The sequence below is a fragment of the Urocitellus parryii genome, chromosome 7 (assembly GCF_045843805.1).
Source record: "Urocitellus parryii isolate mUroPar1 chromosome 7, mUroPar1.hap1, whole genome shotgun sequence".
Lineage (NCBI taxonomy): Eukaryota > Metazoa > Chordata > Mammalia > Rodentia > Sciuridae > Urocitellus > Urocitellus parryii.
Window position 1 is genome coordinate 69,893,735 of NC_135537.1, and position 25,018 is coordinate 69,918,752.

At 36.0% G+C, this 25,018-nt stretch overlaps 1 protein-coding gene across 2 annotated transcripts in view; it reads left to right on the forward strand.

Moving 5' to 3' along the window:
• Prex2 (phosphatidylinositol-3,4,5-trisphosphate dependent Rac exchange factor 2) overlaps nt 1-25,018 on the forward strand; it is a 277,724-nt gene that overhangs the window by 219,732 nt on the left and 32,974 nt on the right. For both annotated transcript variants that reach the window (XM_077800682.1, XM_026407761.2), the window contains 2 exons: nt 21,204-21,270; nt 21,518-21,708. In XM_077800682.1, coding sequence (XP_077656808.1) covers nt 21,204-21,270; nt 21,518-21,708 — 258 coding nt within the window. The remainder of the gene's footprint in view (nt 1-21,203; nt 21,271-21,517; nt 21,709-25,018) is intronic.

Below are 25,018 nucleotides of genomic sequence, written 5' to 3' on the forward strand. Positions count from 1 at the left end.
TGCATAAGATGCTCTCCATAAATGTGCTTCATTGCATTAAAGTATTTAAGCATAACTAGCAGAAAAGAGTGGAGGTGTGGCTTACCATTCTCAGCCCTGTGGGGTCTTATTGAATTATTATATATGATCACCTAAACTGGATTCCTGATGTTTATTAGAAAATGGCACATGTATTAGTTACAAGCTATCATATTCTCCTAAGAAAACATTTTAGTGTATCTTTCCTCGAGAAAGCATTTTGAGAAGTATGAACTCAGTACAAATTAGATGCCCTTGTCAGTAATTGCCTGCTCTGCATCCTGCTTGCTGCATGTTAGATTTATTTTGCAGAGAAAGGTAATTATCTTCCTCCTTCCAATAGTACCTTCTCTTCCTGCTTGTTTCTTGAATAAGGTACTAATTTCTTCCTTAATTTTTCCTGTTACTCTGTAAGCACAAATAGTCCTAAATTGCTCATGAGCAATTTGTTCTTGATTTATAGAGCCTCAAGCCAACATTAACCATTTTAAGTAAGTCCTGAGGTTTCTGCTTCCTCATAACCCTAGTGCCTTTTTTACATTTACACTGGAAATCATTTCATACTGGACATTAATTTATTTGTAAATTGGATGCTAGAAAAAGCCTCTTTCTCCTTAATCTTACATCAAACTAGTGCTTGATTAGAAGGCATTTTTTTAGATTTTTATGAATTTCAGAAACCAAACTCAAATAGGCCTAAGGAAATTAATATATGGGCTAACATATCAGAGACATCCAGGGCCTGTGGCTGTTACAGGGACAGTGTGATCTGGGATTATGAGTTCCTCAAGAGACTGTTTAGCTTTCTGTCTGCTAGTATTTCTTTACTCTGTGTGGACTTCATCATTGGGCCTCCTTTTACTCTCTCTCTTGGGTAAAGATGGTTACTCCAAACTAGTGTAACATTCGCAGAAGAAGAGAAAATGTTCCCAAGCCCACCAGCTCTAGCCAAGGACCAGGGTAGGCATGCATTAGCTCAGAATAGGTCACAGGCCCATTTCTGACTGGGTTCAACCCCACAAAGGAGCATCAAACTGTCACCAAGAGTGAGGAGAAAGGAGAAGGATGAGCAGAGACAATGGACTCCACTCTAGTTATAGAGACTGCCCTAGAATGGCCAAGAGTAGATGGAAGAAAATTGTAGCCATAATACAAAATACCAAATTTTGAGAATGTATCAAGTGTCAGTAACAATGCCAGGCAAGTTATGTGGATTGTTTTAAAACCTAATGAGATCTATATATCATTTCCATTATATAAAGGGAACTTAGGTTACCCAGATAAATATTTGATGAAACCAGGATTTAAGGCACAGACTTTTTTTTCTCTTTAATGTCTGTTTTTTTTTTTTTAGTATTAAATGAGGCCATCTCAATGAATTGAGTGAACATTTTACACTGATTTTACACTGAAAGTGAATTCTCTGTTACTCAATTTTGGTGTCAGAGATTACCATTGGCCCATAGTCCTTCTTTGCCCTTGGTAATTCATTCGTCCAGTTTACTTGAGGTTTCCATTCTTGTGGGAATGGGAAAGAAAGAAAATGAACAAGAAAATAAATATATAAACAATGTTTTTCAGACAGTGAAAGTACATTGAAGAAAATAGAAAGCAAGTTGATGCATTAGGAATTTGATAGTCCAGAGGGGGTAGTGAGTAATGACTTAAACATTATCCTGACTTACAAGGAGGCAGCCTTGTCAAAATATGGGGGAAGATCTTGACAAAAACAGGAAATGGATGTCATACAAACAAGCTGTCCTATTGGAGGAGACAAAGAAAGTCAGTGGGATTCTAGTACATACTGAGAGAGACATGCAGAGCCAGATTCTATAAGGTGGTAGACCATTGCAGGATATTTGGGGATTATTGTAAGAACAACAGAAAAGCTGTTGGAAAGGTTTTATTGAGTTAATCCTATTACTTCTACTACATGCATAAGTTACAAATAATCTTTAAAATGGCTGAAGTTTTCACAAGGAGGTAGTAAAGCAAGCCACAGCCAGCTGACTGGTCTAACCAGTATCCTCCCATCTCCTGTGGAAATCCACTGAGACATGATCTGGGAACCTTTGTCACATGCATGATGGCCCTGTTTCTGGGTGCCTGAAGATACCTGGCTGTTTCCCCTATGAGTGAAACTGAGCTGAAGAAATGTCTCACAGATATTCTAAAACATAACCTCCTTCCTGGCCCAAGTCAGATAATATATTTTTTATTTTATTTATTATTATTATTATTGTTATTATTACTATTATTGTTATTATTAGGTACTGAAATTGAACCCAGGCCCTCACATGTGCAAAGGAAATGCTGTACCACTGAGCTCTACCTCCAGCCCTTTTTATCTTCCTTTGTGACAGGGTATTTATATTGTCCAGGTTGGCCTTAGACTTTTGCAATTCTCCTGCCTCAATCTCCTAAGTAGGTAATGTTCTTGATTGATTTTTCACCTGTTTAAGAGAAGCAGCATGTATAATTTTTAGCTCTGATATTCAGACAAATTTACAATTATTCCCTCCCTTCACTATCCTCACCCATCTCTATTCTCTTTTCTACCTATGACTTTCCTTTTTATTTCCTGTGGCAATCAGACATAGTTTCTATAAGCCTCATTTTCTTCTGCGTACTTAAAGGTGATTTATTATTACCAAACCCTTTCATTTTAATGCATCCTCTTTATTGGCAAAAAGTACTACTACGTGGTGACTAATGAGATAAAACTATAAATGTGAACAGTTCCTGTATCAAAATAGTCCTTGCAGTTTCAGAGGCGTAGGTTATTATTTTTAAATGCAATATTTTCAATATAAAATAAATGGGAAATAATGAAACTCAGAAGGATACACATTATATATTGGCTGCTGTGATATTTTATTTTTGTGAAATGTTAGCTTCATAATGATTTTTTTTTTTTTTAGAGCTCACAATTCGGGGTATCTAAATGAAATTCATCATCTCTGTAGGAAGAAAATAAGACAATTATTCAAAATAAATGTTCTCTTGAGGTGTGCCTTTGTGGATAAAGAATGGCACATTAAAAAAAGAGGTTTGAAAAGCTAAGCGCATTTTCTGTAGTAAATAGAAATACTACACACAGGTACCAACCTCAGAGCCATATATTCTGGACAACTTTTACAACCGAGAAATGTCTGCCAAAAACATGTGTTTTAACTCTTCCCATGATAGCATCTCCTTGAGTCACTTCTCTCTGTCTCTGCAGAAAATAAATAAAATGTTAGTGAGTATGCACCCCTGACATGGGATGGCATGAAGGATGGCAGGGCCTCACTGCCGTTTCACATTTTCACCTGTAGCTATCAAACAGCAGGAAGGCACAATGGGACTCCAGCTCTTATAACCTGTCCCAGATCCCAGGCTCACATTCTATTCTCCCTCAATGTCCTCAACACAAAAATACTGTTTCCCATTCCTTGATTGGATAGCAAACAGTGTATCCAGGTTTGAAATAGAAAATGTCATGTTCTATTGATAAGTATTTGTGGAAAAATCATATAAAATCAATGAGAGTATAGGCTAAAATTAGAGAGCAAGTGAATGAGTATGTGAGAATATTAATTAGGTTATAAATAATGCCTTTCTTATTAAATTTTATATATATATATATATATCTGAAGCTCATAGAGTTATGTGATATAGTTTATTTTTTTAATTAATCAGAAACTTCTGGTTTCATATTTGTCTCTTCTGTATCAGTTCAATATTTTTTCTACTTTGTCTTTTACCAACTGGTTGTTGTTTTTGTTTTGTTTTGTTGTACTTTTTTTTTTTTAGCTTAAGATAATCCGTATTTTGGTTAATTTACAACTAGCTAAATGCATACAATTTATTTCTGTTTTCTGAATGTGAACACAGAATTGTTTTTTAAGAGAGAGAGAGAATTTTTTTAATATTTATTTTTTTAGTTTTCAGTGGACACAACATCTTTATTTTATTTGAGCCACATCCCCAGCCCTGAACACAGAATTTTTAGTGTTGTGAATTTTGCTTTTCATGAGAAGTAATTATCCCATCGAAGGAAAAAAAAAAAACAAACGTAAGTCTAGAAACTAGAATCTGAATTATCTTAAAATGTAGAACAGTTCTGGAGACTTCTTTCCTGTATACGAAGTATAGAAAGTATCTCCTGTTTATAAAAACATAAGTTATATCTGAGTGCCAAAATCTCACAAAGTAAAACTAAAGGAACTGGTGGATACTTAAATGTAGTCGATAAATACTGCTTGCCTACAAAGTACCAAGGACAGAGCCAAATATTGGTGTCATATCAGTAGATGAGATCACGGCCTGGCAAGAACATTTTTGTCTGTGGGTTATGATAAATATAAAATACACTTTTCACTCATACATTGTAAAAATACATGAGGCAAATTCTGTGGGGGAAGCTGCGAGGTGCTAGGCAGGTGTGCAGGAAGGGAGTCCCTCTTAATCAGGAATGGGATGCAGGTTTCAGGAATGAATGCTTTAAGCAATGACCTTTCCACTGAGATCTAAAAGAGGAATTGAGAGAAAGAAGGGGATAGGAGGTAAACTTGAAATGGAGGGAGGTTATTTTCTAGCAGAGGGGATAGCGTGTGTGAAAATCTTAAAAGGGAAAGGAGAAATTGGAAGTTTGGGAAACAGGGCTATGAAACCAATCTGCAAGTAGAATCTGTATGCTCCTTTTTTCGGTTTTCCCTCAATGTCTTTTAACTCCGCTTTCATCCAGGACATACTTCAGCTCCTTTGCTATTTGCTGAAAGAGTCTGATTATTTAGTACCCATCTCAAACTTATCTTCCTGCAGGATGCCTTCAGTTACAGCTTCAGCTGGAATTAATACCTTCTTCTTTCGAAGTGAACAGCCTCTTGGATTCCATTTTCATATTATATTGTGGATTATTTGCCTGCCTCCCTCATGAAGCTAACCAGGTGCTAGTTCCCACTATGCTCAGTACATAAAATCATAAATATGGTTGAATTGGAAATCCTATTAATTGTAATACATGGTGACATTTTTTTTTGGATATTATCATTTTACTGAATTTATTCCAGTATCTAGTCTACTGTGTGTTGTATCCAAAAAATTTCCAGGCTATTTGAAGGGTATAGATGCTGACTCTGTTGGAGACCTCTCCAGAATATTTATCAGTGTAGCCAAGGTTCATAAATTTCACGTGAGACAAGATCAGATGAAGTTGTAGTGGCACTTTGAGAGCAACATCTCTTTTTTATTTGAAAAGTACTATAATTCTATTAAACCTTTCCACCATTACTTTACCAAGAGTGAAATACAGCTGTATATACATTTATGCATGTAGTCATATTTAATTCACCTCGACTGTACTTATTTGAATTCAGACTAATTCATTTGCCCTTGAAGGATTTTAACTATAACTATTTTACTTTTACCTTAAAGCAATTTTAATGCATTTTTTAGATAAGAGCAGCACATGAGATTAGAATTCCTTAACTATGAGTTTTCACGTTTTTGTGAAGAGTCCTGCCCTGTGATAATATTCGAAAGGATGAATAGATATACTGGCTGACAAGTAGAAGCAGATAAAATGGTCTTCATTTTTCAAGGATCCTTTGAAAGAAATCATCTCTATCTGGATACTAAGAAAACCTATTGTTTTGTGTCCCTAAGCTAGGAAATGCTACTGTTTTCACCAAAGCACAGGAAAGATGAAAGTACTTCGTGCTCAGAATTTCCTTTGGAATAAGTGAGAACTGGAAGTATCAAAGAAAACCTAAGGATACCCCCAAAGAATCAGTTAGGGAAATGTACTCTGTGAGAAAAAAATTTTCAGTGCTTATAGAAGCAAGATTGATTTTTATTTTTAACTCTGCTGACTTCTCTATCTGATCACAAGGACAATCAGCCTTAAAAATATATTCTAAGCAACTTAGTCAAGCTTCCTGGGTGAATTTGTTTTTCCTACTGCTTTTGTTCAGTTCCTTTTGTGGACATTTCAGACTTATTTTATTTTGTGGATGTGCCATGGAAGGTGAATAAATGGTTATAAATAATCTTTTCAAAGCTTTAACCTTATATCAGTAAGGAAATTTAGCTTGGATCTTGCGCTTCTCATACAGAACACATGATTCTAACTTGGAAGAAATTAATATGGATATATTCTTTATTTCTTGTGCGTTTGGAGTCTGGTTAAGGAAGTCAAGACGTAATCTGACATGATAAAGATCGGGCCTAGTTTTTCTTCTATTAGGTGCAGGGTCTCTGGTCTAATTCCTAGGTCCTTTTTCCACTTTGAGTTGAGTTTTGCGCATGGTGAGAGATAGGGGTTTAATTTCATTTTGCTGCATATGGATTTTCAGTTTTCCTAGCACCATTTGTTGGGGCTGGAGATATAGCTCAGTTGGTAGAGTGCTTGTCTTGCATGCACAAGGCCCTGGGTTCAATCCCCAGCACCAGAATAAAAATAAATAAATAAATAAACCCTAGCACCATTTGTTGAAGAGGCTATGTGTGTTTTCGACACCTTTGTCTAGTACAAGATAACTGTATTTATGTGGAGTTGTCTCTGTGTCTTCTATTCTATTGAAACCTGTGATTTGTGAGAAGTAAATAGAACTTGATTTGTTAAATCAGTTGCTATTGAGATAGACTGCCCAACTTTACCTGAGGGCAAGGTTCTATTCGTATATAGACTCAAGTTTGTGAAATTCTGTCATTTAGGAAGAAAATCAAACAAAAGTGTTGCTTGGTTTTTGGAATATTTGGCCAGAATTTTCTTTCTATTCCCTTATGTGTCTGTCTCTATGACACCATTTATCACATCATGTTCTATGTTCATTTTATGTGTTTCTCCTTTTCACCTAGCCTTCCCCCCCCCTTTCTTTCTTTCCCCATTGCTAGCAAAATATCAGATAAGTGAATACAAATGCCCAGAAGTTAGGGTAACCAGACCAGAAGACAAGATGCAAACAGTGGTAGGTCCCTGACTAACATGATAACTTCAGCAGACAACCTGGGTGAATTTGTTTTTGGAGAATAGTCTGGACTCTTATCAATGTTCAATGGGTCTTCCTAGCCACTCCCATCCTGCTGTGGGAACTCTTCCTTATGACTCATCCTTATTTATTGTGTTCTTAAATGCAAGTACAGGCATGCACATAGCATTGAGGATACAGAGATGATTCAGAATCTAGAAGGAAAAGAAGAGTAAATGAAATGAACAGGCTATTTTGAAATACTCCAGTGAACACTGGCAGAGGTAGCAGGATGGCTAGAGAGCATGGAAAAAGAATACTAGAAAAAGACTGGGAAGTTTAGGGGTTGGAGGTAGTTCCAAAAGATGATGCTAGTGGAGCAGCTAGGCCTGTTTTAACCGGAGATAAACACTGTTTCGGTGGGTGGAACAGTATGCTCAGGCTCTGTAGGACAGTGAAGCAGGAGGGGTGTGCAGGAACAGACCATGGAGACTTCAGATGCCAGCTAAGGAGCTTAGGCTTAAACCTGTGAGTGAAGCAATTTGCTTTTGAGTTCTAAGCAGTCGGGGGTAAGAGGGATAATGATACCATGGAGAACAAATAAGGGGTGAAGAAGATAATGGATGAACAAATCCCTTGCTAATCTCAAGGAATCGTGTTTTCAATAGATCTGATAGCACATTCATGGCATTTCTCAGGAGCCATGTGAGAGAGATGAGGGGGAAAAACCTAGAAATATACTTAGTAGACCAAATGACATTTAGGTCATGGTGGCAGGGATAGCAGAAATATGAAAATCTGCAATTATATAAACAAGAAGAAACAGTATAATAATATGAAATTGGCCACTACTTTATTCTACTAGAGGATGTTCATCAAACTTGTATTCCAGTCCCCATTTCTCTGTTGCCTAGCTCTGTGCCTGGGGCAAGTTCTTAGTATCTCCAACCCTGTTTCCTTCTTTGTCTTTGGGAGTTAATTGTGCTTTATAGACTGTTCCGAGTGTTAGCTGAGAAGAAGTATGTTTAGTCCTCAATATTTACCTAACAAATAGAACAGCTGATCACAGAGATTTGTATCTGAAGATGGGTTTCCGAGGATTCCTGCAGAGCCACGTAATTGGAAAGCAAAATTAGTATCAAGAGTTTCTCCAAGATGCTTGGTGTGGGGGCAACTAGCCTCACTGTTCAGTGGGAAGAACGTAGAAGAAATTTGCATAAATGCTATCCAAAATGGAGCGGGAGGAGCTTGTTTGTGCATGGAGATACTTCTGAGAATAATGCAGATAACTGCATTTGAAATCACGCCTGAAAGCTACACAAGGATAGGTGATGTGGGAAACTATTTATCAGAATGTACAGCTCCAGCTGTGCTTCTAGTCCCAGATTTAGCTCAGATAAGAAGTAGGTTTGCCCAAATCTGCCATAAACAACTTTGTTCTCCCTCCAGAGAACATGCCCATCTGGTGCATGCCAGAATGCAAGATCCCTGAGGGAAGGAACTTTATACTCTTGCTCACTGCTATATTCTAAATATTGAATATTTCTTTGTGCCTAGATTGATACATAAAAATACTTATTGAAGTAATTCAATAAAAATATTAAGAACATGTCCTTATGAATAGAAATACTATCTTTTATAACTCTTAGGTTCCTGTTGAATGCCATGAGGATTTCAGGAAAGTAATGCAGATTTTGCAGTAGTATATCAACAGTAAGGGCAAGGCATATTTTTTAAAGCATCACATCATTTACCTCTTCACTTCTATCTAATACAACCTGGCAGAGTCTATGATAAATAAAGGATAAGGCTGTCTCTCTCCTTCCCCCACCAGCCTTTCTGTCTTATCTTCTCCTCCTCCATTTTCTGATTTTACCTTCCATTTTTCTCTTTCATTCAACTAAGTTCATATCTACTCAGTTAATCTCCCAATTTTTTTTTCAATGCTTCCCCTCTCTCCATGGAATTCAATAGCTTTACACAGACTTAAAGTTTGCGATCTAAATGGCATACTCTTTTTCTCACCTATAAGACTCTCCTCATGCCTTAAAGACCTTCTTTCCCTTGGCTTAGTAATACCTCTTTTTCCTAATGTGCTCAGTATTGTGCTTTTCTAGCACTCTGCTAAACCTTTCTAGTTGCCCCTACTAGATTGCAATTACCATTTTGCTTTCTCAGTCAATAACTGTTGTGTCCTTTGCAGATAAATATTGTCTAATTTTTCACATTGTTATCCCCAGCACCTGGCATTGTGCCTGAGCTGTGAATCATTTGTTTATGAACAAATATATGAATACAGAAATCTGGAATTTAGAGATATTTGGGTTCCTACAAAACATAAGTAACTAAATAAATAAAGAAGGGTGACCTGGGAGAATGTTCAGAGAGACAACTGAGTGGCAAGGCAGAACCTAGGAAAACAGAGGCTCAAGGGGTGGTAGGCAGTGAAGAGTAGTCTAGGAGAGGAGGCAGAAAAGGGAAAGCAAGAAAAAATATGTGAAAATCAGCAAGGCGCCTGGTCAGTTTGTAAAGGCTAAGAGAATAAAGAATTTGAAGAAAGAGTGGGCACCATTTCTAAGAAGAGATTCAGAAAGTAATGTTTGGAAAACGTCCACTGGATTTTGGCTAATGCACAGTTGTGGGCATCATTGGAGAGGATGGCTCTAGTGGTGTGGCAGGAGCAACCTGGTTATAGTCAACAGAGCATGGGTTGAAGGGTTGGAAGTAGCATTGACCAGTTCGGCTTCCCTGGGGGAGGGATTTTTGTTGGAAGAGGAGGGAAGTTATTGGACAAGACCTAGAAGGGGCATGGAGTCAGTGAACTTGGTCGAACTCCCAGTTCTTTGCAGGAAGGACTCAATATTGCAGGAGGTTGTCCTTTGTTAATAATGGTTGATTTTTCATTCTGTCCTTAAATTGTTTACTCTTGTTGAAATTCAGAACTTCTTACTGAGAAACTCCTCTGTTGGACAGTTTTCTAGGTGTTGAGTACATGGTGTTAAATATGAGAGAATCCCAGTCCTCATTCAGATTATCTTTAATTCCAGTTTCTTGAATTTGTACCTTTGATGTCTTTGCTTATCTGAGGAGTGAAGTTACCAAAAGAGTCCTCAGGAGGGGGCTTCATTTAATCAATAGGCTTATTTTGCCATATTTCTATGTCTGTAAATTCTGCTAGTAACATCTTCTTATTGTCTACATATCTATAATTCTAGTCCAAGTTTTTCCCCTGTTGTTCCCTTTGAAGATAATAACTGATAAATAACTGCTCTATGTTATTTTTGAGATGAGACTCATTCTAGAATTGTTGACCTTAATATCTTCAAAGATGGTGACAATTTCATGCTGCTTCAGCCAATTTTAATTAAGCTCCTTGAAAGTTTTAAGATAGGGCAAAGACCTGGATTTTCTTTTCCAGCCAATTATCTTTTTTTTTCCTACTGTAAATTCATTTCATAAGAGGAAATAGTGAATGTGTCTATATGTTTTGTGATGGAGAAAATTTATGTTACTTGACAGCTTTTTTTTTTTTTTTTTTTTTTTACCAAATAGCTAGCTACCATTTATGAGGGACAATTTTCAGTACTTTTTGAAACAGACTCTTACTTGAAAGGAGCTGCATTCTCCTAGGAATTGGTTGAAAGCTGACTTTCATGAATGCATTTTAGAAATTAATTATTCACTTATTTATTTAAACAAAATATGTTGAACACTCACTATGTGCCTGGCACTCTGTGAAGTGATAGGTAACAAAGATCAATGATCCATTGTATCTTCAAGGTGCTGATGGTATAATGGGGAGAGAAACATGAACAAGTCCCACAGATATAAAACTGGAGATATTGAAGTTAAGAGAGGTAGAGGGTGCTGGGGTATATGGAAAAGCCGATGACTCTAAAGATTAACTGGAAAGCTTGAGAAAGGAAATAATGTTGAAGATATGTCTTGGATAATGAATAATAATAATAACTAGGATTGAAGCCAGGTGCAGTGGCACACACCAGGAATCCCAGCAGCTCAGGAAGCTGAGGCAAGAGGATTGTGAGTTCAAAGCCAGCCTCAGCAAAAGCAGGGTGCTAAGCAACTCAGTGAGACTCTGTCTGTAAATAAAATACAAAATAGGGCTGGAGATGTGGCTTGGAGGTTGAGTGCCCCTGAATTCAATCCCTGGTACTACTACTACTACTACTACTACTAATAATAATAATAATAATAATAAATAACTAGCATTGAATGACTTACTATGTGTAAGGGTTCTCTATTTAAAAATCTTGAATTTGACCAAATAAATAAAAACTCATCTTTGTATAGATTCTGGTGCAGAGTATACAAGCTAAGAATTAAGATACATAAAATGCTTGGTGTTATAGAAGATAACCACATTTATTTTCATGTCTTCATCTTTAGAACGGAAAAAGAATTTTGCTGTATCATTTGCTGGAGTCATTTATAGGTAGAACAGTGCTGACATAGGTTGCTAGGGATTCTGAGAATTTTTCCTCTTGATTATAGTTGTCATTCTCTGAAGTAGGGGTTGTCAAACATCCTTGCTCACTAATGTTAAGTTCTGATGATTGTTTAAGTATTAGGTTTCAATGCTAATTGAGTCGAAGCCTAATACTTGTAAGACTAAGAATTTCTCTTGCATCAAAAAAAAACCCTTTTAAAAATATTTCTAATGATTATTTAGCTATCTTCATAATTAAAATTTTTAATGTATTTCTTTTCCTCTTTCAGGTAGGTATATTTAGTTGCTTTATAGTACGGTAACTCCAACTTTATATACCTAGCTCCTGTAAAATAAAAGTCCAGTTCAGTTCATTACTACACCAAATATTAGATATATGGCATGTGTCAGAAGAGTTTTGTGCCCATGAAAAGTATATAATTTAGCTGTTGAGTGTGGTAGCACATGCTTATAATCTCAGGGGCTTGGGAGGATCAAAAGTTTAAAGCCAGCTCACTAACTTTGTGAGGCCCTGTCTCAAAAAAAATTTTTTTTAAATAGATCTGGGGATGTGTCTCAGTGGTTAAATTCACCCCTGAGTTCAGTCCCTGGTCCAACAACAACATAAAAGTACATAATTTAGCACAAGCAACAAAATGAGTTCAACCTAGAATAATATGATGAGATAATTTATTTTGGTAGAGTTCTCAAGACGTCGTATTTGAGCTGGGCTTTATAGGATCAGTAGAATTTTGCCAAGCAGAAGAAGGTGAGAGGGAATTCCAAGCAAGAGAGAACAATATGCAAAACGGTGGGGAAGCTTATAATTCGTGGATGGTGTGTTGTGGGGGCAGGGCATGAACAAGGCAGAGCACAGTCCTGAGACGTGGGATGGAAAATCCATTGGTAGATCATTAGGAAAACCTTCTAAGGCCTAGCTTTATTTCAGATTTTGGGTACTGGGGATTAAACCCAGGGTTGCCTAACCACTGAACCACATCTATAGCTCTTCTTATTTTTTTCTTTTAAGTTTTGAGACAGAGTCTCACTAAATTGTTTATGGTCTTGCTAAGTTACTGAGGCTGGTCTTGAATTTGACTTCCTCATGCCTCAACCTCCTAAATTATAGGCATGCTCCACCATGTTCTGTCTAAATGATTTTAAAGTAAAGCAATAAAATGGTTATGTTTGTGCTTTATGTAGGTAATCCTAAAGACAGACGGTATTTTAGTTACAGAAGGTATACAGAGAAAGAAGTGGTAGAAAAGGAACAGACCCATCACTACCACTACTAATATGTTATTATTATTATTCTAATGTTATTGTAAAATAATATTATAACAATATAATAATATTATCAATAGTGTCTTTGTAAGACTTTTATGATTTTAAACCTAAATAGTTAGCTTGTTATTTTCAAATCAAAGATTACCTTGAAACATAATTATTAAATTAAATAGTTATATAAAAAATAAAATGCCACGGACTTTAATATTATTCTTCCTGGGTATGATGAGGTGTGTTTCATACAGTATAGGTAAACATTATTTAGAAAGGCTTTCTTACTTTAAAGGATTTGCTTCTTTTTCTCTCCATTTCCATAGAGATTGTGTTCCATAATGGCAGAGCATTGTTTTGTCATTGGAAAATAAGTATATATGAGTATTTTAGCATAGATGATATCTGTGGTAATAGGTACATATAGTGGGTGCAGGAAAAAGGAGCGTCCACCTTAGCAGATTCATGAATGGAAGAGCAAAGATCAAGGTGGAATAAGAGGATGTTTGTAAAACAGAGAATGGGATTTTAATCCAGTCAGGTCACTCACCGTAGGAGCTCAAGACAGAGAGTGAAATGAGATTGTTGACCATAGTATGAAGTAATGCATATCTCCACTGTGTCTGAAACAATAATTAATTTTCAGAACACAAAAGAAGTTGGAGAATGCTATCTATCCATCATCTATATGAAAGATTTTCTCTCTGGTCACATCTGTGGTCTTTCTTGTTAACTTTGTAGCATTTTTTTTCCCCAACATGGAACACTCAAGGTTTGGAAATGAAGCTGAAAATGGATATTGGCAGTTCTGTGACAACTGCAAGCTTAGGTTTTCCATTTCGACAGACGTGCAGGCAAATCGAAGATTGTCTTAAGTTCAGAATTTCTGTTCATGTAACTTTAAGCAAAATGCCAAGACTAATGCTTAGAGGCACGAAAAATGGATGGAATGGAGGTGCAAATTAACATTCTCCCACTTTTCCACTCAGCATGTATTTTTTTTACTGTGTGTGGCCATAAGTTGAACCTGTCTAGTGATTTTCATTTATACAAGAGAACAATGGCGTTTCATGAGATGTCCTATAGTTTATTTATTTTTCTAATGTAAGTGTCATGGTAGTCAAAAGCAGTTCTACAGTAATACCCATGAGACACCCAGTCACACCTGTGCTCAACTGCTAGACCATTGTGAGGACTTACCTGATCCTGTGAACAGTATGCATGATTGACCAAATGCCATTACAGTTTTTTTTTTTTTTTGAAATGCAGAGTAACTACTAAAATCTAAAATACTTGTAAAATAAACATAAACAACCTGGTAACAGTTTAGAATATTTTTTTTTACAGGATACAGTATTAGGAAATATATATTCGTCTGACCAAGTGAAAAATTTTTGTAAATGATCATAAGTATAGAAACAATCTTATAAGCAACGATCTGGAGAAGAAGCAAGAATATAGCAAAGATCTAGGCTGAAAACTGTACTTCCTTTTATTTATAAATTATTAAATTGCCTTAATCTTCTCTCTTAGAAATTGTATAGCTTCTAATCTACCCACAGAAAGGGTGGGGGGAAAGTTTGCCAAATGAGAAGGTTGCTCATTGATGTGACTTTGAGTTTCTCCCATGACGAAATAATTTGCTTTAAATATTTCAGATGAATCTGCTTCATTGTCTCCCGTTATGTGAAAAACTGATTAAAATTGATCATCCCATTCCTGGAGCATGAGCCTGACCCTGTTGAACTAGATGCTATTTTCCTTTTTAAGGAAGCTGTTTCCTGTTAAATTAGTACATGAACATGCATAACTCTGTGTAAATTAATCTCAGTGTGCCACAAACTTTGTTTTGTTTTGTTTTTCTCTAATGGCAAGCATCAATTCCCTCTTCATATTACTAGGGTCTTGGTATTAAATCATTCTTTTCCCTTCTAGGATCTCAGGCACCTCAAATTTCTTAAATTTTCCATTTTATGAGTTAGTAATTCTTCCTGTCCAATTCTTTATTGCAGCTCTTAGCTAAGTGTGCATTTTTGTAGCCCTTTTTCACTGCTTAACAAATGAACTATAGTTTTTTAGTTTGCTATTTTATTTTCTCAGAACATGTATCCAGTGGTCTTCTCCAGTGTTTTCTCTCCTTCCCTTCCCTGAACCCATTCTTTATTCCAGTTGGCTTCATCCATTCTATGTATGCTGAGTGGTTCATGATATTACCTTGACTTAAAATGTCCCTTTCTCATTTGACTGTCAGAATCCTAATCCAGCCATCCAAGTCCAACTATTACACCTTGTTCATGTGCCCTCCTTCTATATGCCCAGCAACTCGGCACCTTTTAATTTACCTGCTATTATCTGCTTTCCATTAAAAATGCATGAGTACTTGTCTTTGCTATTAGATGGTAGGAAAAACAAGACAAGATTAGTTTAATTGTCATTATTTAACATGAATATGTTTATAACACTACTTACTAAAACACATGATAGTATCACCTCCTTCATTGGTATTTTATTCTATGAGAACTAAATGAAAAACATATCATAATATATTTTGTTTGAAGTGGCAGAGTTAATTTACAAACTTGTGACAGGGAAGCCTGATGTACATCAGCCTGAAAGGAAACCTACCATTCAGCCTGGGTAAAATAGCAGCACACATTCAAAATGGCCTTAATAATTAGGTTTTCTGTATTCAGACAAAGGACAATGACTTCATTCTTACTAACCTCAGAAGCATAATAAACTACTGTCAGTTCTGGCTGTAATCCAATTTTTTCATTAACTTTTCCCATAAAATTTGATTAAAGGCATTGCAAGACTTTTGTAATTAAGGATAGTGCATTATGAATTTATTTCTTGTCCACGGTTTGTCATAGTCTAAATGATAATTGAAATTCTGTGAATACCTGTAAACCTTCAGGCTGGTAAAATATTTGGCTGAACAACCTTTGTTCTGATTAAAATACCCCAAATTAATTTCATCCTTGAGTCCAAATTCTTTACTTTAACAAATAATAGAATTTTAAAAATGTGTTGGCTATTATTGCATGGGAGTGTTGAAGTGGCTATTACTCCTTATTATCTTCTCTGGACTTTATCAGTACTTTGGTATACTTTATAATATTTTATTAATATTTGTTAATTAATAATTATTAATGCAATTTCCATTATCAATCATGGATTGATAATTGTTAATAATTTGTAATGTGCTTCCATTATTATGGATTAACAAATATTTACTGGGGGCACAAATATGGATGTCAACATTTTCAACTCTGAATCTGTAGTAAGCCTTTATCTTCTAAGAATTTTTTTTTTTAAAGAAAGAGAGAGAGAGAATTTTTTTAATATTTATTTTTTAGTTTTCGGTGGACACAACATCTTTATTTTATTTTTATCTGGTGCTGAGGATCGAACCCAGCACCCGCGCATGCCAGGCAAGCGCGCTACCGCTTGAGCCACATCCCCAGCCCTAAGAATATTTTTAATTGTACAGACATATCATTAGCTGGTTTTGTATTTCAGTTTTGTTATGTAGCATTAAGATGTAATTGTTTCTAAATAAAGTTTTACTTGATATGGGCTACATTTCCAACCTATAAAAGTTATTTATCTAACTTATTTTCTTTTCATCAAATATGGACTTTTTCTTTAAAGATTTTGCTCCATTAAATGTTTGAAGATTTTTGTCCTGTCTGTTGTAAGTGAATATAGCAGAATCAAATCTAAACTGCTCTTAACTATCTAAATCAGTGACACCTTGTGGGTTTTCTGTTGTTGTTGTTTGTTTTGTTTTTAAAGAAACATCTCTTTCAGAAAGAAGAAAGAGTGTGCCCAGCGGTTGCGGCAGATTTCTATAGCAATTCTCTCCTTAGGTGGCACTACTTATCCATGGGCTGCTTTTATAGAATGTTTTTCTCCCCAGATGATTCAAAGTTTAGAAGACCTGCATTTTCTACAATTAATGCAATGAGCTCTTTAAATGAGTCTTTTTTTCTTTAACCTAAAAATATGTTTTTCTCTTTAGACCTAAACTTCTATTTATGCACTTATCATGTAATAATCTAGATCCCAAATATCTAACTTAATTCTTATTTTTTAACCTCTATTTTTTAAATATTTGAGATGGTCTCAGGAGAAAGCAGAAAGTCTTTGGCTTTATATTCCTAACTATGTCTAAAAATCCTCCTAGACTAATTTCCCCCCGTGTGCACTTGAATAATGGTGCTATTGAATGAGTCCTATTTGTTAATCACAGGGCTGAGCATCTCATATGTACTAATTTAATCCTCAATACTGTGCTATATATGTTAGACTATTTCAAAATTCATTTTTAAAATGAGAAAAAACATGTATGGTCATCCTTGATAAAATATGAAGACAGAAGATAAGTTATAGCTGAACTCAAAAACAATTTATTATCTCTGTGGCCAAGGAATGGAATTGAAATTCAAGAGATGAATTATAGGCTAGGCTGAGGCCTCTGGCCTTCTGGGCTTTGGAGAAGGACAGAACAGGCCAGGACAGCTTCTTCCAGGTAATGGGAGATTGGTGTTACCTTACACCGTGTGGAAGTCCATAGCTAGCCTTGCTATGTGAAGCCAGGGCATATAGTACTTGTCTGGGTCTGAGTGAAGGATGAAGTCTGCTGCCTCCTACTGATTGAGACTGCCATTACTATGATGCTCAGAGTTTAAGATGGCAGGAGGAGGCCAAAAGGGCACTAACTAGGAACTGAACCAGACACTCACTGGTTAGTGATGCAATTGTTAATAATGTGGATGTCAACACAATGTAATGCTCAAACCCCTGAGGCAAAGAGGTTACAGATGTGTGATTCTGGGCACAAAATGGGTACCAAAACCGTTTTCAAGAGAAGGATGGCACTAGAGCCAATAATAGAACTGTATAAAAAAAATTTAAATAAAAATAAATGAAAGAAATTCTCATTTCAAGGGAACTTACAAACGGTAATTCCAAAGCACATGGAGAAACCTGACTCTAAGAAAGACAGCCAAAAAACCTGACCATTTATAATAGAATCCTAGAAGAACTTGATAAATTGAAACAGCCTGGCAGAGTATATTATGGATACTTACAATGTAAACAAGGCAATGTCATCCATAAAGAAAGGCTGGAAGTCTTGATACAAACAAAAATCAGTTATCTAATTATCGTATACTTAGAAGTATTTCTTTTTTTTTTTTTATTGGTTGCTCAAAACATTACAATGATCTTGACATATCATCTTTCATACATTTGATTCAAGTGGGGTATGAATTCTTATTTTTACCACGTGTATTTCTTGAGATCATACACTCAATTACAGGTGCTAGAGATACAGCAATAAACAAAACTAAATAAAATCAATATCCATGTAGGGGGATTTATAGTCTAGTAGGAAGTTTAACTTATAATAGCAGAAATAAAATAAGAACAGGTGGAAATCTTAGAAATGAAAAAAAAAATCATTGGAATACAGTTTCTGATAAAAAGGATAAACTGCTTGACATAGAGGTAGAGTTACTGATCTCCCATTATCCTGAAGAAGCTGTCCTGGCCTTCTCTGTCCTTCTCCAGAGCCCAGAAGGCCAGAGGCCTCAGCCCAGCTTATAACTCATCTCTTGCCTTTCAATTCTATTCTTGGGCCACAGAGATAAGATAGATTCCAGAAGTTACTACAGAAAGATATTACAGAGGAAATCACCTAGACTGCCATAATGGGAAAATAAGATATTAAAAGAGAGAAAGCGTGTGCATCTTGAAAGAGAAACAGGGAGAGTGAGAATGTGTGGACATATGTCAAATGAAAGTTCCAGAAGAAGAAAACAGAAGCAATGGTGCAAAGATGAAACTGTGAGAGAAAACTGCTATTGTTTTAGAATTGAAGATGAGACCCCTCAAGGAAGTCAGAAATCTCAGAATGTCAGAAAGGACATTATGAGAACCTATTTGGATCAAGTAAAGTAAATCTATATTTGACACTTTTTGGTTTAACTTTAGAGGATAAAAAGAAAACCTTACTAGAGAAAAAATAAACCACTTTTAAAGAGCATTAGAATGAAAACAAATGCCAAGAGCAATATTGAGGGGGGAAATTTACAATGAATTTGGATTCTAGAATTTTCTGTCACAATATACCCTCAAGCAAATACTTAAAATATGAATTAAATAATCAACTTAAAAATATTCTTGGGGAAGAAAGCCTACAAAGAATGTATATGATTAAAAATCAAAAAACAGGAAAGAGGAGCAGAAAGTTTTTTAAAAAGTCATTAAATTTAATTCTTTATTTAAAAAGTAAAAACTAGAATCTATGTAAAAAGGTACAGACCAGTTGTGGCAGCTCACACCTGTAATCCCACTGGCTTAGGAGGCTGAGGCAACAGGATCACGAGTTCAAAGCCAGCCTCAGCAATTTAGCAAGGCCCTAAGCAACTCAGTGAGACCCTGTCTCTAAATAAAATACAAAAAAGGGCTGGGGATGTGGCTCAGTGGTTAAGTGTCCCTGGATTCACTCATCTCAAGTACCAGAGGAAAAAAATATGATGTAATACTACACACAAGTAGGAAATATGAGCAGGTAAATAGAGGAAACATAAATGGCTGACAATTATATACAAATTGGAAACAAAAAAAAACAACTTGTAATGAGGCTCCTTCCTTCCATTACACCTTTCATTCATTGTCTCCTAACTCCCTTAGATTGAGACCCAAACTCCTTAGCAGGGTCTACTGTCTGTAGCTCCTGAGTCACTAGCCACTCACTAGTGTTTTTATCCCTCACACACAACCCAAACTTTGCTTCCTTTTTTGATAACTGGTTTCTTCTGATTGTTGCTTTCCTGAAACTGGGGAAAATCTTGAAAATTTTCAAATGACTCCTCAAACTTCTTGATTGCACTCTTGATATAGTGACTGTAATAGGGACTTAATTTTCCTGGCACTCATGGTGTTTTATGGCTCATGTCATCCTAGCCATCTTTGGAGCCAGACACTGCCTGGCTTTCCTGTAGTTCCCAGGATCCTCACAGTGGATGTGCTTAGGGGCAAGGGGTGGCTGTGGGATTCGGGTTTAGGACGCTACCTGTATCTTGAAATAAATCTCTTAGGAGTTCAGAGTGAATTCTAATGAGGAACAGCTGACTTTGGATGCTGAATTGGTACAAATTCTTTTGAAGAAGAGTTGAATCTGTATTTTAGAGAGGAAGAAAATAATTCTAAATAAGAATGAAAATAATTATTGTTTGAAAGGTACTCTAAGAGTTAAGTGTCCTAATTTATATCTAAGATATGATTCATCCATATTCCTTTATCTTAAAAAGACAAAATGAAGAAATACTACTAATAATAATGGGACTAGCAGTGTGTGTGTGTGTGTGTGAGAGAGAGAGATAGAGAGAGACAGACAGACAGACAGACAGACAGACTGAAAAACCAAGCACTGGGCATAGATTTCTCCCTCACTGTTTTTGCCTGTAATCATCCTTGTATTTGATAATAATTGGCCAATACTTGGAAATCTGAAAAGTGTTCCAAAACTCCTATAGGATCAACATTTATTGGAATATCTAATATGATAACTCAAATAGTATAGGACTTATTTTGTTACATGAATATTAAATTAATATTAAATATCACATTTGGAAATTATTTCACCTCAGCAACAATTGTTAACCAGATGGTTCATGTGAATGTATTTAGTGTTATTGAACTGTTCACTTAAAAATGGTAAGTTTTATGTTATGTGTATCTTTACCACAATTTAAAAAATAGATGCTAGGTCAAAACTTGAACACATCATCTTTATGGATCATTTCCTTACAATTTTTGTTGAGTATTGAGCCATAAGCAAAAAAAAAAGCAAATACAGTAATAATTTTTTGAATTATTGCAGGCCACTAGGATGCAGTTTAATATTTTAGAATAGATATCATCCTATTGCATTCTGCTGATTAAAAAAAAGAGCCAGTGCATTCTCAAAATGCATAGCTTCCTATCTGAAGATAGCTTACTGATTAAAATATCAACTCAATATTCTGCTTAAAATTAGTTTTTATATTAGTTTCATAATCTGACATTTTCACAGTAAATATTCTTCAATAGTCACAACATATGTCTTCAACCTTCATAATAATATTATTGTAAATACTAAAAACACTCACTCTGTTTTAGGTACTGTGCTAAGCATTTTCCCACATTATCTCGTTTACTCTTCTTGGCAGTTACGAAGTAGAAGCTGACGCTCTTCCCAAATTACAAATGAGGAAACTAAGCAAAGACAATTATCTGAGGCTACACAATATGTAATAGAGTTGATGGTAGCTTTAATTGCCCCTGCAGTGGATAAATGAGGACTTTTGTGCAACCCCATTCACCCTAGGTTCAATGCTTTATTCTCTTTTTTTTAAAAGGAAGTCAACAAAAGTTGAACATCCTGATGCATTTTACGTTTTTTCTACCAGTCAACCATGATTTCTTTTTTTTTTTTTTTTTTTGGATTCTGACAGGGCATTCTATTTGGACAAGTCAAATTCACCACCAAACTCCACATCCAAAGCTGCCTATGTAGATAAGGTAAGAATAGATAATTATATTTATCACTGCCTTGTTATTCCTAGACCTTCCTTACTCAGCTTTTCTGCTCTTCTTGAGCAGCGGGTAATTGCAACATTTGTAGACTCCAGCTCCGTTACCTCCATAACAAAATAATTTTGGTTTAGAATATATTTTCAAAGCTGTAACAACTGTGAGTTGCATCCCATCTAAAAAAGGGTTTCTATGAAACATGTTGAATTTTATGTTCTTCACTTTTTTTCTGCAGCTAATGAGGCCTCTCAATGCTTTGGATGAACTTTATCGACTGGTAGGCTCATTTATCAGATCAAAACGCACAGCTGCTTGTGCAAACACAGCCTGCAGCGCCTCTGGAGTTGGACTGCTGTCAGTTTCCTCTGAGCTGTGCGACAGGCTGGGAGCTTGCCACATCATCATGTGCAGCAGCGGAGTGCATCGGTACGTGAGCTTCCCTGCCTTGCTTGCATTTGTTAGTCCACGTGTTAGTTGGTGGTTCTTGTCTGCATATGGGCTGCATGAAATCAAAACTGGAAACATCAAAAGGATGTGGATGCATTTGGAATAAAATTTTTGATGTTTTCTGGTTTTAGTACTTATATTTTTAGTGAATACTAATTTAGTCAGACAAATGAATGCATGCCTACATTTATACCATGGTGACCCAGAATCTTATCCTTCTTGCATTTATATGAACCATATTTGTATTTTAGGTGCAAAAATGTGCTTCCTTATTCACTGTAGGGATTTGCTTAGAAAGAGCTGAATTCGGTGAGCTCAGTGATACTCTTTTCTCACTAGCTTGATAGACATTCCACTATTCAGTGCTTCCCATTCCTAGAGCATAGGTCCTATGGGCTCCCTGCTGCCCTGGGAATGCTGCTGCCTTCCTCCATTGGACAAAATCATTGATGGTCCAGGAGCTCACAAAATATGCTTGAGAAGACAAGGTAAAATCTTTGACAGGTTTGATTCAGGTGGTTTGTCTTAGACAACTGTGCTCTGTCTGGGCAGCCAAGAAAGGTGTGTGAATTTAATGTTGTTTCAGCAGACTTAGGCCTGAAATGAGAGTGGGTACCCCCAAGTCAAGTCCCTCTTCATAATCATCTCTCATATTCATGATGAAGTAAACCCTTATAGATGGAAAACAGGGCCAGAATTTTAGTCCTCATCTTAATCTGAGTAGGGAGCAAGTTTTCTCTCACAAGACTTAGTTCTTAGTAGTGGGCCATTTAGATTTTGAAGATGGTGTTTACTTATTTATTCAAATTTACTTGGTGCTTCATTGATGCCAAAGTTTGCAGATGGTGCTTCAGAGCCTGCTGTGTAACATCATAAAGTGGGGCATTCATCTTGGAGACATAAGGCATGAAGAACAAACAGAAAAAAGCTAACAAAAACATAATAATAATGGTATAAGATTAAAAACAATATACACACCAAAAAAAAAAAACTATAAAAGATTCAAGTGGCCTAGAAAAGTTACAGCTGAAGAATGAATTCACAGGGACAATATGTCTTTGAGATGGTTAGATCTGGAAATTTTCCAAGGGGACGGTAATGTTTGAATGGGGGTTTGATGGATTGGGTTGTAGAAGTGGAGAGGGGAGAGGGGCCATTCATTAGTTTTGAAGCCCCACACAGCACTGTCTTGCTTAAGAAATGTAGCATGACTATTCCTCTGAAAGGGCCATTACATCCTTGTAATTGAAAAAATAGCCTGAAATGTTTCCCTTTTTTGGGGGGGGGTGGTGGTTACTGAGGATTGAACTCAGGGGCACTTGACCACTGAACCACAGTCTAAGCCCTATTTTGTATTTGATATGAAGACAGGGTCTCACTGAGTTGCTTAGCTCCTTGCTATTGCTGAGGCTGGCTTTGAACCCAAGATCTTCCTGTCTTAGCCTCCTGAGCCACTAGGGTTACAGGCATGCAGCACTGCACCCAGCTTCCCTTCATTTTAATATCCGTGTACCTTGTGCACTATTGCAATCTTACTTAGAGCTTAATTGAAAATGTTATCTGCAACTGAGTGGATCAAATATTATTTTATAACCTTTTAGGAACAGAGAATTGATCTTGCCTCTGATAAACTCATGTTCATTCAGTCTGTTTCCATTCTTTCATTCATTCATTATTCATTCATATCATCAATGGCCATTGAGCATGAATTAGGTGCCAATGCTGATCTCGAGGTGCCAATGCTGATCTAATGGCTGGGGTTACTACATTGAAAAAGTGAAGTCCTGACTTTCATATAGTGTGCATAGCATTGGGAGAAAATAGATGATAAATATGTGATATGGCAGGTGGATAAATACCCCAAAACATGGAATCAGAGTAGTCAAACGGTGACAAGATGGGAAGAGAGGTATAACTTCTGATAGGAGTGGGAGGGTTTCATTAAGTAAATGAAGAAGTGAGTCGTGCTCACATCTCAGAGAAGGAGTTTTCCAGCCAAAGGGAGCAGCAATGCAAACAGCCTACTGTATTCAGAAAACAGCAAGGAGTTCATAGTGGAATCACCTGGACTGTGTTCTTATCTCACCCTACTTTAAGGTCAGAGTTATCCTTAAATGCACCTGATCAAATAGGAAGACACTTTCAAGTTTAATGTCTGAAAATATACTCTTACCTCTGCATTAATTTATGAAAACTTAACATAATTAAACCTGCCATTTAATGCTGGAGAACATGACCATGTTATGCAGATTACTCTCACAGATGTTCCGTGACAATTTTAGAATTTGACAGGTGTGGTATAAGAAACATGTTAATGTTACACAACTATTTTATATTGCTATATTCATTGATTGGCATGTTAAAATGTTAAGAAACATTGATTTTTAAAATAATTTGACTTTACTCCTATTATTCAAAATAAATAGACCTTTTGTTAGTTAATTTCAGAAGATATTTACTAAGATGTAGGCCCTAATGCACCATAAAAGGTGCTGAACTTAAATCTATTTGAAAATTCTTTAATTTTCCTATTATGTAGAGTAAAATGGAACTTGAACATAATCTTTCATTTTTCAGTGAAGGCTTTGCTTAGATTTTTTTCAGAAGATAAAATTTGTGCTAATTTATATTGCAATTCAAAATCCCACAGAAGACTGTTCCTAAAATAATCCTTTTGTAGTGCTAATGCAGACAGCTAGGGAAGAACCCTGCTTGTAACATGAACCTCAGAGGTTAACCTCAGGTTCCAACAGAGGGGAGAGATTCACAGGGTTAATTAGTACAAACACTCCCAAAGTTGTCTTTATAATCTACTTTTAAAATTAAGATGAGAAATAATCAAAAGTATGATATTCACATTAGGTTGTCAACTTTCCGCCTTTTCTGGTTTTACTAGGCAAATGAAGAGGACCAAAAATATTTTTTTAAAGTATTGAGTTATATTGCATATATTTGATATTAAAAGAAAGAATGTGGATTTCAGATTAAAAGGCAGATTGAATTAGCATTAATGTCCAGATGTTTTAATGTCAGCTTGAATCAGATGCCAGAGCTGTATAGAATAGCATATATACAAATAGAATATAAAATTAGTAGGAATAGAATTCATGATGAACTACTAAAATAATCTCTTCACAAGGCTCATGTGTTGAAGGCTTGGTCAATGTGCCAGTGTTCAGAAGTAGGGCTTCTGGGAAGTGATTGGGTCATGAGGGCTCTGAGCTCATCAGTGGATTAGTCCATTGATAGCTGAATGGACTCTCAAGAGGTAGTGGAAAATGTGGGACAT